General features: G+C 27.2%; 1 protein-coding gene across 3 annotated transcripts; it reads left to right on the forward strand.

Annotated features, from left to right (window-relative positions):
* The first annotated feature begins 9,304 nt into the window (after positions 1-9,304).
* Positions 9,305-13,519, forward strand: LOC126899097 (uncharacterized). Of its 3 annotated transcripts, none has more exons than XM_050673642.1 (2): positions 9,305-9,383; positions 11,897-13,519. In XM_050673642.1, exon 2 carries the CDS (start codon positions 11,972-11,974, stop codon positions 13,268-13,270), a length of 1,299 nt encoding a protein of 432 aa, XP_050529599.1. In that variant the 5' UTR covers positions 9,305-9,383; positions 11,897-11,971; the 3' UTR covers positions 13,271-13,519. The 3 variants fall into 3 exon arrangements, with proteins under 3 accessions (XP_050529599.1, XP_050529598.1, XP_050529597.1); XM_050673641.1 differs by lacking the exon at positions 9,305-9,383 and adding an exon at positions 11,468-11,710; XM_050673640.1 differs by lacking the exon at positions 9,305-9,383 and adding an exon at positions 11,468-11,661 and having other exon boundaries at positions 11,897-13,518.
* The last annotated feature ends 236 nt before the right edge of the window (positions 13,520-13,755 follow it).

The raw sequence follows: 13,755 nt of genomic DNA on the forward strand, positions 1-13,755 counted from the left end.
GACATACTTTATCTTAATCGAGATATTAATAAGGAACCAGCAAATCAAGTAGCTTTTGGAATAAAACACTAATTTTTTTAAAATTAAACACTATCTAAAGATTTGCATCGAAGCGTTTATTTTTGATAGTGATTTTAATCACTGTCAGATATCATTATACTTGATCCAACTATGCCACGTCACCACTGTGCCGCGACCCTCCTGTGCTGGGTTTTTTTTTTCGTGGTACGTCCTGGATTAACTTGTATGATTTATAAAGAAAATATACATTATACAACATATAAACAAACCCTTTTTATTGTTATACAAAAAGGTTTGTTTTGTTTTATTGAATAGTTTTTACTTTTACCCACATAACTTTCCAAGAATGACTATAAAGATAGGAAAGGTAATATTTTGCATTTAAAATAATTATTTTGGTTTTTTTTTCCGAAATCTTATAATATTTTCAAAATACATTAAATAATCGCCAAATATTTAATGATAAAATACAGTGAATATCTGATAACCAGGTAAAATCACCTATGAAAGACAAGTCGAAGACATGTCACATCTAATGTTGGATTCCCATGACTGGTACTTGCCAAACTTCCTCAACCACCTATATTTTTGCAGTACAATGGGAGTTTAAATAGATCTAATTATTTTACTTAATTTAATGGATGGGTGAAATATAGGGGTAACCAAATTTCAAAGTATAATAAATGTTATAAATCAATTATGTTATTATTTACAATATAATTATAGATTCAATTTGTAAATATTTTTTTATTTGTATACAAAATACGTCAAACGGCTCGAGTGAAATGTAATTAATACAAATTATGAATCACATATAGAATATAAAACTAAATCTTTAAAAATAATAATTACAAAAATATTTTACAACATATAAATTTAGGGTTACAAGATTATCAGGCTTAAAAAAGTCAAATAAAATAATTAAATTTTATTAATTTCCAAAAATATTCTTTTTAGTGTTGTGTTAAAAGTATTTGATGTTCTATGATATGAAACAGAAAATGTGTGGACAAGAGTGTGGCAGATATTGGAGCACATAGATTGAAACGAGGACAGGAGCAGAGGAAATGAGATTTGGTCGTATAATAATTTGTACATAAAGAAATGATCGAGAATACGTCTTTTTATCAGAGCATCAAGATTCAAGTCATAATTTTTATTTTGAGGTGTATCAGTGGAATTTTCTACTGATATCTTTTTATAAGATACATATCAAGTAAACTTACGTTTAACCTATTCTAATGACTCGATTAAACCTACTTGCGAAGGATTCTGCTGGAGCTATTATATTATAATATAAGTATAACACCAAGGCGTATACAAAGTTTTAAATAATAAATTATATAACTTATGAATTAATTAATATTATGTATTAAGTAAATATTATTGGATATTCTTACCAAATATCTTTTACCAAATGTATTCGTAAATTATGAATTAATATCTAATTATCTTTTTCATTTTTGCAGGTAAAAAGTTTCATCATTTAACTTTAAAAACTATTAATATTCCTTTTATATTATTCTTAATCATATTTATTATTATTAATACTAGTTATTAATAGTTTTATTGTTACCCGTTCCAAATGAAATAAAGTAATATATTTATATAATCATTTTTACTGTGGGAATCTATCAAACCAAACCCAACCTCTTCTTCCTGGCACAAAGGTCCGGTTTAACCTACCATGGTATTACTGGTATTGGTTGGAATCAGTGTTAAATTTGAGTATATTATAGGAGGTCTGGAGTCCCTCTGGCATTTTGGTCGCACCCTTGGATAATTTCAGAGTCAATTTTCGAAAAGAATTAATTTTTTTTATCTTTGATGCAAAGCTGAGAAGGTACTAATATTACTATGTGTATTTTTGTTGAAAATTCACTCATTAACTAATGTACTAAGGGGGCTTAAAAATTACATCAATATTTTTTTTTTCAATTTTTGATACTGTTCCAAAAGCTTATTTATTGTAATGTATAATTAAAAAATAAAAACCTTACGGTAACTTGTTCTCTATGAGTAATCAACTTTTAAAGTCAAAAATCATGTAATTTTTAATAGATATGTTAAATTTTTTTTTTAATATATTTCAAATACGCATCGAAACGTTTTACGATAATGATTTTAATTTCTGTAACATATCTATAAATTCTAATCTAAAAAATTCCTCAATTCTACTGGACCCTGTTTTTCTGTATTGGTAACTTTAACAAAATAATTTGTGTTAAAACTTTGCTGGGGAATTCTTTAAAAGCTAATTGAACACAAAATCAAAAAAGAAAATATAGTTTAGTATTTCCAACACATGAATATATCATCTTATATTCCAAAAGAAGAATTTGAGATGCACATGTAAGATGAAATCGCCGTCTTCGATGAAAAACTAGTTAGATTTTTATAACCATGTCATCACTTAAAACATTATAATAATAGTATCACGACTGCTAACACATTTTAGACCGCCCTCTAATCTCGCTTGTGCATCGTACTTTAAGTTGACTCCGTTTATTACTTGGTTTCTCGTAGTTTATGGCTTTCTGTAATTTTATATTTCACCATCGACACCTCGTTAAATCGAAAATAATGTTATGACTATAATAACTTGAACGCGTGTCTTTTATACAAGCAGATCTTGATTAAATCGGACAAAATTCACGTCTCATATTGTTTTTAAACATGGTATACTAAGTTTTAGCCGCCTTGATAATAATAATCGTAATTATATTTTCATATAGACATGCTTAAATTAACTTAGTATTTCAAGGCTGGAGTTAACAGAACTTCATGACATGACAAATAAAATTTTTTTTTAATTTATGGTTGCAAAGTTTTAATACAAGTAACAAAATAAAACATAGTTTTCAAGTATTCTTCGAGCATTATTTTATTAATTTATATATTTTTATTTAATATAAAGTAAATTTTTGTGTGTGGAACACATAACAAAACCTAAAGAAATTGGTTCTTGAATTGGATCCTTTTTAATATTTATAACCTAAACCAATTATAAATTTTTATTTTTAGAAATACAAGTACTGGGACTTTTAAAAATAAAATGTTTTCGATTGGATTTTATTTATACAATGACACTAATATAATATTATACGAATAAAAAATCAATGATACGATATAAGTTAAATCGTATCATCAAATGATAGTGTAGTAACTTAAAAATTAATTGATATTAATTAAAAATTATTATATAACGTATTTATAATGACATTTTATATGTCTGTACAGTTCTTTTTAATAAGATAATTGTCCTTTTTTCAAAAATTAAACATTTTTAACAGTTTATAAGACAACGAATGAAATTTACTCTTGAATTTTTAATAATACTTCATTGGTTTATAAGAAATGACTCCTTAAAATTTTAAATTGTGATCGATTATAATAATATGTTTGTATAGCACAATGTTGTGAGTTAACATAAAAAAAAAAAAACATTATCTGGCGAATCTGTAAGCACATCTGTGTATAAAAACGAAATTATCTATCTTTTTTTGTAACCCCTCGTATATTGTACATGTATTTACAAATTCAAATTTTCAAAAGTATTAAATCTTATAAATGGATGAACTTTTTTTAAATATTTCAAACGCAATGTATAATTAAAAGAAAATTCTCAACTATTTTAATTACTTCAAATATATGGTTCTATTTAAAAACATATAGTTGACACACTAACAAAATATAAAAAGTATTACATAGCCAATGGCTTAATAACAATGCATAACTAAAATTAATGAAAACATATAAATAGGTTGTTCATTTAATATATGCCACAAGTAATAATGTGATATTTTATTAGACCTAAAAGTAGCGAAATCAAAAACTAAAATTTTTTATTTTCAAAACTGGTGTTTTCCGGATCCTCACTACAAATTTTATTTAAATCAAAAATAAACATCACTGTTGTATTTTATACAAAACCCTCATACAAATTGAGCAGTCTTTCGTTGGTTTTTAATTTTGCACCCTCCTCTGATTTTGGACTTGAAATTACGTAAAAATTTCACTTTAGTTTGACATATCAAATTGTATCAAAATTTCACTGGGAGAATCGTTGTGTGGATTGTTTTTAGTTTAGATGATTATATAACGAGAAAAATAGAAAAAACTCACGAATAATATGATATTTTTTTCATTTTACCAAAAACGAATACGGAAAAACTCATATCGTACATAAATGTTCAAAACATTTTGATCGATATTAAATAGTCACTAAGTCAGTTGCAAAAAATATTTAATAACTTTAATATTATACCTTATTATTTTATGCGATGAGAATGCATAAAAAATGCACCTAAACCCTAGTTGGGCTGGCGAGGCAGAATCCGGGGGGTGTTTGTGCAAAACTGCTGAAGGAAGTGCGAAGTAGAAATTCTCTGGTGATCATCGAGTCACGGCTAGCGGAGCTTCCATCACTAAGGAGAAGGTGGATAAACGGATAGATTATAGGACATTTATTTCCTAACAGAACAACTTTTGTTCTTTTTCAAATACAGCAATGTTATCCTTCAAAATTTTACTCTCTTGTGATAAAGCTGATATAATTTTTAGAACGTCCATCACATTTTTTATTTAAGTTACTATTATTGTTATCAATTGTGGAAATAATTTTACCTTGTGTAACCTTTAGTTCATCTAAAAAATGTTGATATTATTACTTATAATTTAATATTCCTTGTTGAAAATTTTCATTTAAAGACACAATTAACACATACAAATGACAGATTATAACTGACAGTTGTTTAAAATACACAGTGTAATTTATTTAGAATGCTAACCTCTTTTTTTGTCAAATAATGGTTTTTAATCAAATATACAGATTTAAACTTGATTTATTTTATGAGCTACAGTAGATATCAAGTTTATAGTAAGAAAAAATTATTTCTAAGAGGAAATTTAGGGGTTTAGATGTCATTATTATTATTTTTGTAATATTAAATGGTGAATGATCAAGATTAAACTTTGAATCGTTGATAAAAATTTTTTATAATATAATTTTTAATTATAAGTATGAGTGGTTCGCAATATAGAAAGAATTCTTATCATATACATCTCAAAGCTTCTCATTAATTGTAACACAATATAGAATTCCCTTATGCCTTTTATCCAACTTATTTGATTGCATGAAAAATATTGATTTTATAGTTTAAGCTATAACTGTGTATAAATCTGTCACAGATTTGATTAATTAGTTATTCCGGATGTAGTTGTGTGTTATTATTATGGCCGTTAACAGTGCTGTTTTCTATTACTTGTTTCTATTTTTTCAAACGTGCCGAGTCTTTGTATGTTAATCAAGAATTGACAATAAGATTTATTAAGTCTAGATCGTGTAAAGCACGCCCAGCTCCCAGAACAGCTTTTAATTTTAACACCAAACGAAACGCATCGACGGCGGTACGTGGAATAATCTTTAATCAAAGTATTACATTACTGTTTCAATTTTATCATGATCATTACTTTTTTCCATCACGCACACGAGCTTCAGTTTTTATTTTACAATATTCATCTCTGTAGCTTCCAACATACCGAAAAGTAATAACTGTAGCATGATTATTACACCTGAGATGTAAAGTTATTGTTGTATGTTTTCAATCACATTTTTTCTTTAAAAATTGTTCACATTAGTTCATTTTGTTTTCTATTAGTCAAAATCATTTTCTTATATAACAACGGTAGCATAGTGGGGTCACAGTATAATGGGTACGTGGCATATTTGGGAAAAGTATAAATTAATTAATTAACTTTTACACCGGTCTACTGAAAATTTTCACTATAGTGAAAATAATATGTTAAACTGAAGCTCATGATACATACACAAAGAAAAAAAAATTCTCCCGACCCTCTATTTAATATATGCTTTTAATGGATGCCGTAGTATTTGACTAGCTTATAAAATAGAAAGTTATCTAATTATTTAATTGTTAATTTTGAAACTTTTGGTGTTTTAAACACTGGGAGTTTAATATGTAATAACTCTTAAAGACATTTAAAAAAGTTTTTTATTATATAAAAAGTATTGGCCAATCATGGTATGTACTAAATTAAACTAAATGTTTTGTCAAAGTTAAAAGAATCATTATGTATTTTTATACGTACAAATTTAAAAATATAGACAGCATGTTTCACGTAAGTAAAAGTAAAATTGATTTCAAATAAAAACAAAATCGTTTTTCGAATGATTTGTTATTTTTATTCTATCATTCATACTTGAATCATGATAATTTTATCATGCAAGGATGATGTTTCGCTTAATGCACCTATGCATATGATCGTATTACTGTGTGAACGTCGGTGCAGCCATTGTCTGTTATTAAGTGGCATCGTTATGTTACACTCTCTGTTGGATCCATTATCTTTGTTACTTTATTATTATTATTATTATTACTGTACCTGAGAATATGAAAATGGTCCATTTTGGATGTACACACGGCACGTGCATGAGAACTCCCTATAACGGTCCTCTATGCCGACGCGTGTTTACTATCCTATTTGGCAGGAGATTGTACGTCGCTGTTTGGCGGTTCTCAACCCCCGTAGAGACTTTCAAGGACCGAATTAATGGGTCTGTAAGTATATTTTTAACCACACGTATCAATTACGGATCAGTGCAAAGTGTCATTCAATGGGTGCATATTTAACTTGTAGTGTAATATTAAGGTTCAAGACATTTCTAAGTTTGGTTAAAAAAAATTATATAAATTCTATTGTTGATTTGACTTTGGAATTGTCGAATAATAATAAGTAAAAAAAATAATTACATTTATTTGTGTTGTTAATGTTATTGTCTGTGAATAACTACAAAACATTTTATTTCTTTTTAAGTAAATGTATTAATTAATCAGTTTAGATAAATAAAAGATACCTTAGCTAGGTTAAAGACCAAAGTCGACTAACGGTTTCCTTAATTGACTAACTCCAAACTTGAGAAAATATTAATAAAGATAGAGAATAAAAATTAATTTATATAATCTATACACGATATGAAACCTAAACTATCTATTAATTCATAATCTCTTTGAAGGGTTATGACAGATATAACTTCTCATTCTTGGATCCACCATTGTTTATGTGGATAATTTAATTGATCTAATGTTTCCTCTCGGTTAAAAATTTTAAAATATCAACTATTTCATTTTCTCAGATTTTGTCGTGATNTAAAAATTTTAAAATATCAACTATTTCATTTTCTCAGATTCGTTTTGTCGTGGTCTACACTGAGAAAATGTCTATAGCATTCAAATAGAATATAGATAATTTTAATGATAATATAATAATAACACTAGTAATCATTACTAAGTAATGTAAAGCTTGTCAAGTGATATTTTATTGTATCGGTTGGATTATTAATGTTATTAAACACTTTGTAGAAGAATTCTTATTGTCGTGAATAAAACATAAACATTATCATTATTACAGTAAGGTATCATAAACGCCGCACCCATATTCGATGGTATATTACCCATTCTTTCGGTGGTAAGAGCCGAGAATCATTAAATTATTAATAATGCGTGTTTTTTTTTCACCTATCACGTGGCGTTTTATTAATATTAATTTTTACCAAATAACTCAACGGTGTTAAAAAACACTATGTTTTACACACACAAACACACGTCCCGGAAAAGACTAAACGCACAATTATCACATAAATCAGCCGCGATAATAACCCTACAGGTCACAATTGTGTGTTGGACAACGGCCGCCGAACTGGTCGAGGTATTTTATAGGAGAATTGAAAATTATAACGGGCGGGGCGCACCCGGAGGACGTGGTGTGATGTGGTCAGTGGTAGTCGCACGCTTCTAGTAAATAAAACGGAGGTCGAAGCGAATAAATCACACCAGTTGCTCAACAACAAATCAAAACCGCAGCCGGGTAATTGTATTTTTATTGCCTTCAGTATGGGTTATTTATTTATGCTCTCGTGTAAGCTGTTATTAGTTTTTTTCCTCTTATCATTTATAGGCTTAGACTTCAACTGGACTGTATATTTGCTCAGTAACTTTGTAACCATCCTTGGTCATTTCCTTGTACTCCGGATGATCACAACACAGCAATTCATTTAACCTATAAAGTTTTCTATTTGGGTTCTCTCCGCGGTGGGATTTATGGACGAAAACCCGCACCGCAAATTCTGCCGAGGGTAACAATTATAGATTGTTTGCTGCAAGCACTCTATATTAAATCTAATTGGTAAATTGTAGTACTTATCAGAATATTCAAGAAATGTTGACTCTTCTACGATAAATTGATCACGATCATCATTTTAGTAGAACATTATACGAATTCCGAGATGGGATTAAAATGCAATACTTTTGTAACAGTCAAAAGTACAATATAAGTTTGTCGGTCTCGTTTGACAAAAAGTGTCGATCACCTTCTATTATTCATTGCAGTCGTATCCTGCATAAGTATTTATAGGCACATAACAACCACGAAGTATAGGTGTAAAAACTTTAAATCATACACTTCACGACGTGCCTCGGCCAATGTAAATATTATATATTGTTTGTATGCAAACGCGCGCGCCAGCTTATAATTTATAAACGTATTACGTTTAACACCAGACCACCCCTGGGCTACGTACTGTACAGCCCGTCCAGGTTGTCAAATAAATCTGTTTTTATAGCGAAATCAACCTCCCCGTACTTCTCAACGCAATCATCTCGACCGAAGATATTTAAACAAATGTACATAATATAATATTATTGTTGTTATTATTACACGACGGTGATAGTGCAGTTTAAGTACAAGAGTTCTGTCGTATAATAATATACAGTATTAGGTATAATAATTTTCATGAGGAATAGAGCGCATGCTGGGCATCGAGTGTCAAAAAACAACTTGCAGACCTTAGAAAATAAAATAAACGAGTGTTTCTTACAGAATTGTTTTCTGCGCGTAAGAAATTTCTTATAAATATTCATTAAATTTATTTTTATCGACACCTATTAGCAAATTATAGAATTGATAATTTTTTATTTAATTACATAGCTAAAAACACGCCAATGCACTTATTGAATACATTTGTATAGAATTATTTATCATAATAATTTACGCATGTTTTTTTTTATTATTAATTTATGAAAAATTTAATTTGAGAATTTAACGACGGTTTCAGCATTTTTTCACACATTAGCATATGTTTTGAACATAAATTCTTTGATAAAAATTAATGCACACAAATGGTTTAAAGGAAAATACGCAATGCGTATTATTATTGTACTATAAAATAATTTCCTGAAATGTGTATATTGTGAACAAAATTACTTTTATATTTTTACTTAGATCGTGTAGTGACCACAAAGAGTTTACTGACAGTACACTAATGATTGAGGAACGTTGCTAAGGTAACTGCTTTTGAAGAGGACCCTTTGTATTCTACACCTATTTATTTGTGTGTATCCTATTATAAAATAACCCTCGTTTAGGTAGGGGTTGTTGGATAAACAAAGCGTTATCGATCAATATTGCAACGGGCTGTTATAATAACACAGTTACAATTTTATGCAGATATTGACAATTTTTTAGAATTATTTATTTAAACTATTGTCTTATACGATAAGATCGTAAAACATTTCTATCCTACTCTGACTATTGAGAAAGCTAAATTAGATTTCCCCTCTCACTAAAAATATGTGAATATCGAATACACATTATTTTGTTAATTTTTGAGAAGGGCTAATTCTTAAACATGCAGGTAAGTGTCCACTATCCTACATTTATTATCTTTACCACGCCATTATATTCATTCTCAATGAACACTTTTTGCAGTCGCATAATTAACAGAGAATTTTAATTTTAAGGTAGTTGATATTGTCTATCTAAAAATATTCTTAGGAACGTTTCTATTTTTAAATACATTTTATTATTGAACCATGACAATGGTTTATTTATTGACAATTACAACCGGCTAAATTGTATTTTATTGAGTTATATCTTTACAAACAAATAAATATATTTACACTTAACCTACAAATCAATATGCCTTTTAACTGACGATTGATTGATCAGTTGAACCAGCAGGACAATTTAAAATATTGAAAATAAATAGAATACAAAAGAAGCTAGCTAAGAAAAACAATAAAAACGCCTACTCAAAGCAAAAAATAGTAATAATAATGTAAAGAAGGATGTAATAAGTCTCCCATCATTTCAGAAATAGTTGGACACATCATTTTATGGAAGAAGTAGGAAAAATAATATAAATGATAAATGGCAAATTAGTGAAATACAAGGGAGGAAAAAAAATCGCTAGGATTGACCACCAAATTGAGGTAAATTCTACATAAGATAAAACCTTAGGAATTGGTACTACTTCAATACTCAAGATTATAAATATTTTTCAAACACTATTGTCCTCACTAGAATCTATAACTGATAGATAATTTTAAAATATATTATTTTAATAGCATTATATAATGCACACATTAATACACAGGAGCCTAAAAAGTAGCTAATAATAAGTTAGTTGGTAGAGTTTTAGAGAACAATATTAATGTTAAAAAAATAAATCAAAAGAGAAATAGAGAATTCGACTAACCGGATTCGGAAATAAAAAAAGAAGAAGAAGAACTTAACCTTAATCTTAAAAAATCCGCTTTGAAAGAGACACGTTCATAAATATTAATAACATAGAAAAACATACAATAGCCATTATGTTATAATTAGTTTAATACTATTGTTTAAAAGTATATTTTGGTTACAATTTTTAAAATTTTTTTTAGTATTCATGGATTTTAAAATACATAAATCTATTTGTTTATTGAGATTTCTTATTGATGAATTTATATTATACAATTATAACATCGTTTTGAAACATTATTTTATATTGTATTTAACATATAGACATCATATTTATACAAATCATTTAATTAGCTATCGACTTAATTTTTGAATTTCCACGTTTCAACATAGAACTACTATTCGTATATATTTAATACTCAATTTATAAAAATTAATTTTGAAACTCTATTTATTCATATTCATGTTTATAGTTATATTTAGTTCTAAATTACATTGTGAATTTCTTATTTGTATTTTAGTTCATTCATTCAAACCATCGTTAAGAAGCTTGGCTTCTCTTATACATCAAAATTCAGACGCATCTTATTATTTTATAGAAAAATTTTCATTTTAAAGTTGGGAATATTTTTAAAAGAAATTAGTATCTAAGAATTTAGATTATATTTTAATTTGTTCAGTTTTAAGTAATATCAGAATAAAATGTTTATTTCGTTGATCACTAACCTTTGTATTTTTTTTTAAATAATCATAATATTAGGAGAAATCAACGATAAATCAATCACTCTGTATATCACTATCAAATATTTATAATATATTTACTAAACTTATAAATCTTTAAAACATTATTTTTATATCAGCTTTTATTTACACAGCCAAATGTATTATTGTTAAAATGAACAAAGAAAAATGTTTTATCTCTATTGAGCAATTGAGATGCATCCTTTTACGAATTTTACTTTTTTAGTACCGTCGGATATCTAAGTGAAATTGATCCAAAAAATGATTGCAATATTTAAAACGTTATTTTTCTCTATAGTATGTCATTATTCATTTGTTTGCAGCTTATTTGAGTGGTCTGGTTTTCCTATTTTTTTACATAATGTATGTACTTTTCTTCGAAATATAAAAAAATATACAGAGTGTTTAATAAGTAAGGAAAAAGGTCAATTTATTATAAACAATGAGAACTTTCCTACTTACCGAACACTTATATATATAATTTTGGAAATAATACTTATTTTTGCTATAAACATATTAAACTATTATCATGAAAATTTATTTTATAAACTATATTTGACTTCAATAATAAAATATAAAAATAATTTTTGTTTTATAGATCAACTATAATTTCATTAATTGCCGATTAGTATACGATAAACATTTCTTAGATGTTTTTCATAATTTAGAAACTATGGATGGCAAAACAGTCGAGCTAAAAATTGATGAAATTGATTTACTGAAGACTGAGATTAGTCCAACTAATGATCTAGCTATGAAAAAAGAATTAGCAATAGCTAAGTATAAAATGAAAATGCAAAGTGTTCAATGTACCTACGGTGTGCTAATTCGTTCAGAATTAATATTTCTACAAAATGTACTATTTAAATTGCAACACGAATCTCACATAAAAAATTTTATTCAACCATATAAAAAACGTGTTGTTGAAATGTTTTTGGTTTTGTATGCGAGTAAAACAGTTCCCCATTCATGGCTATGGACTTATTATACTAAATTGGCTGCCTTGGACGAGTGCAACGATAATATAAATGCCACACTTGATGTTTTGTTTAATGATCAGAATCTAAATGTTGAGTTAATGAATTTTATTACAGAATGTTCAGGTAATAATTATTTACTAAGTGAAGAGGAAAAAGAAGTTGACATATATCGGGAGTTATCGTTGCTCTCTAAATCAAAACCTCAACTCGTTATTATTCCTTTGACAAAAAGTGAAGGTTTTAGTTCTTGGAATGAATTTCAACACTATTTTAATGTAAAAAATATGTTTCTAGTTGATTTTAAACCAGAATGTATAATATTTGAAGATTTAAATGGCATTCAAATTAATTGGACAGTAGAAAAGCAAAAGCTAGTTTCATTAAAAAATAGTTGTATTGAAAATTTCAATTCTCGCGTATGGATAAATAACCCTTTTATTTGCAACGATTATCACAATTTTGTATTGTATATTGTTCAAGGTAGATTACTTTTATATTCTTGGATACACTTACACAATTATTATGTCTTGTCAACGTCAATATCATTAATAACTGATACAGATTTGAAACAGCAGTTAGAAAAGAATTTGGTAGAATTGACTTCTGAGTATTATGCCACTTATGTAAATGCATTGAATTTTTGGAATATTGATAAAACATTATTCTGGAAAATTTCACTTTTAATTTCTTACGACGAAAATAGGTTTATTGATGATATTTATAAAGCCAAAAAAGAACTGTTAGAAATCATAGATAGAGGCTATATTAATGTGGGTCATCAAAATGTGTTACAGAATTTGAAAAATGCTTTTAATTATAAACACAAAGAATACAATAAAATTGTGTCTTTATTAAAAAGTAATATAGACGCTCTCAAAAATGAAATTAGTGAAATGCGACAGAAGTTCAATCATGCTGATATTTATTTATTGAATTTTTTTTCTAAAGGTGACAACGAGTCAACATTTTATACAAATCCATCTATCAACTAAATATGTATATTTTTTAATATCCTTAAAAATGTTTATAAATTTATATAAAATTATATGTTTAATTCATTATACCATATTTAATGTAAAATGAAATCAAGAAATAGTGTATAAAGCGAGTAAAAAATATGTTTTTGTTCCAATTCTTTAAATTATAGTTATTTACATAAAAATAATATGTGTAAATTTATAAATGTGTGTAACAGAATTTTCTATTGTGTTTTAACTCTGAACAATTACTTTTGAAATTAAATAAATGACGTACGGTTTAAATACACACGAACTTCTTTATTTCAACTTTATACAGGATGTTCAGTAAGGAAACAGGTCAATTGTTACAAACAATGACAGCAAATGAAACCCATTTCCTTACTTATAGAACACTCTATATATGTAGTAATTAACACAAAACAATATCAGGTTGGTGTCTATTTCCTATTAAATTTGTAATGATACGAACACTTCCCCTATTTAATTAATATATATTA

The sequence above is a fragment of the Daktulosphaira vitifoliae genome, unplaced genomic scaffold, assembly GCF_025091365.1.
Source record: "Daktulosphaira vitifoliae isolate Bord-2020 unplaced genomic scaffold, ASM2509136v1 Scaffold_2, whole genome shotgun sequence".
Lineage (NCBI taxonomy): Eukaryota > Metazoa > Arthropoda > Insecta > Hemiptera > Phylloxeridae > Daktulosphaira > Daktulosphaira vitifoliae.

Coding starts and splice junctions, on each gene's coding strand:
- LOC126899097 (XM_050673640.1), top strand. CDS start 11,560: ATGATTGCAATATTTAAAACGTTATTTTTCTCTATAGTATGTCATTAT. Junction 11,662..11,896: donor TTCCTATTTTTTTACATAAT/GTATGTACTTTT, acceptor TTTGTTTTATAG/ATCAACTATAATTTCATTAA.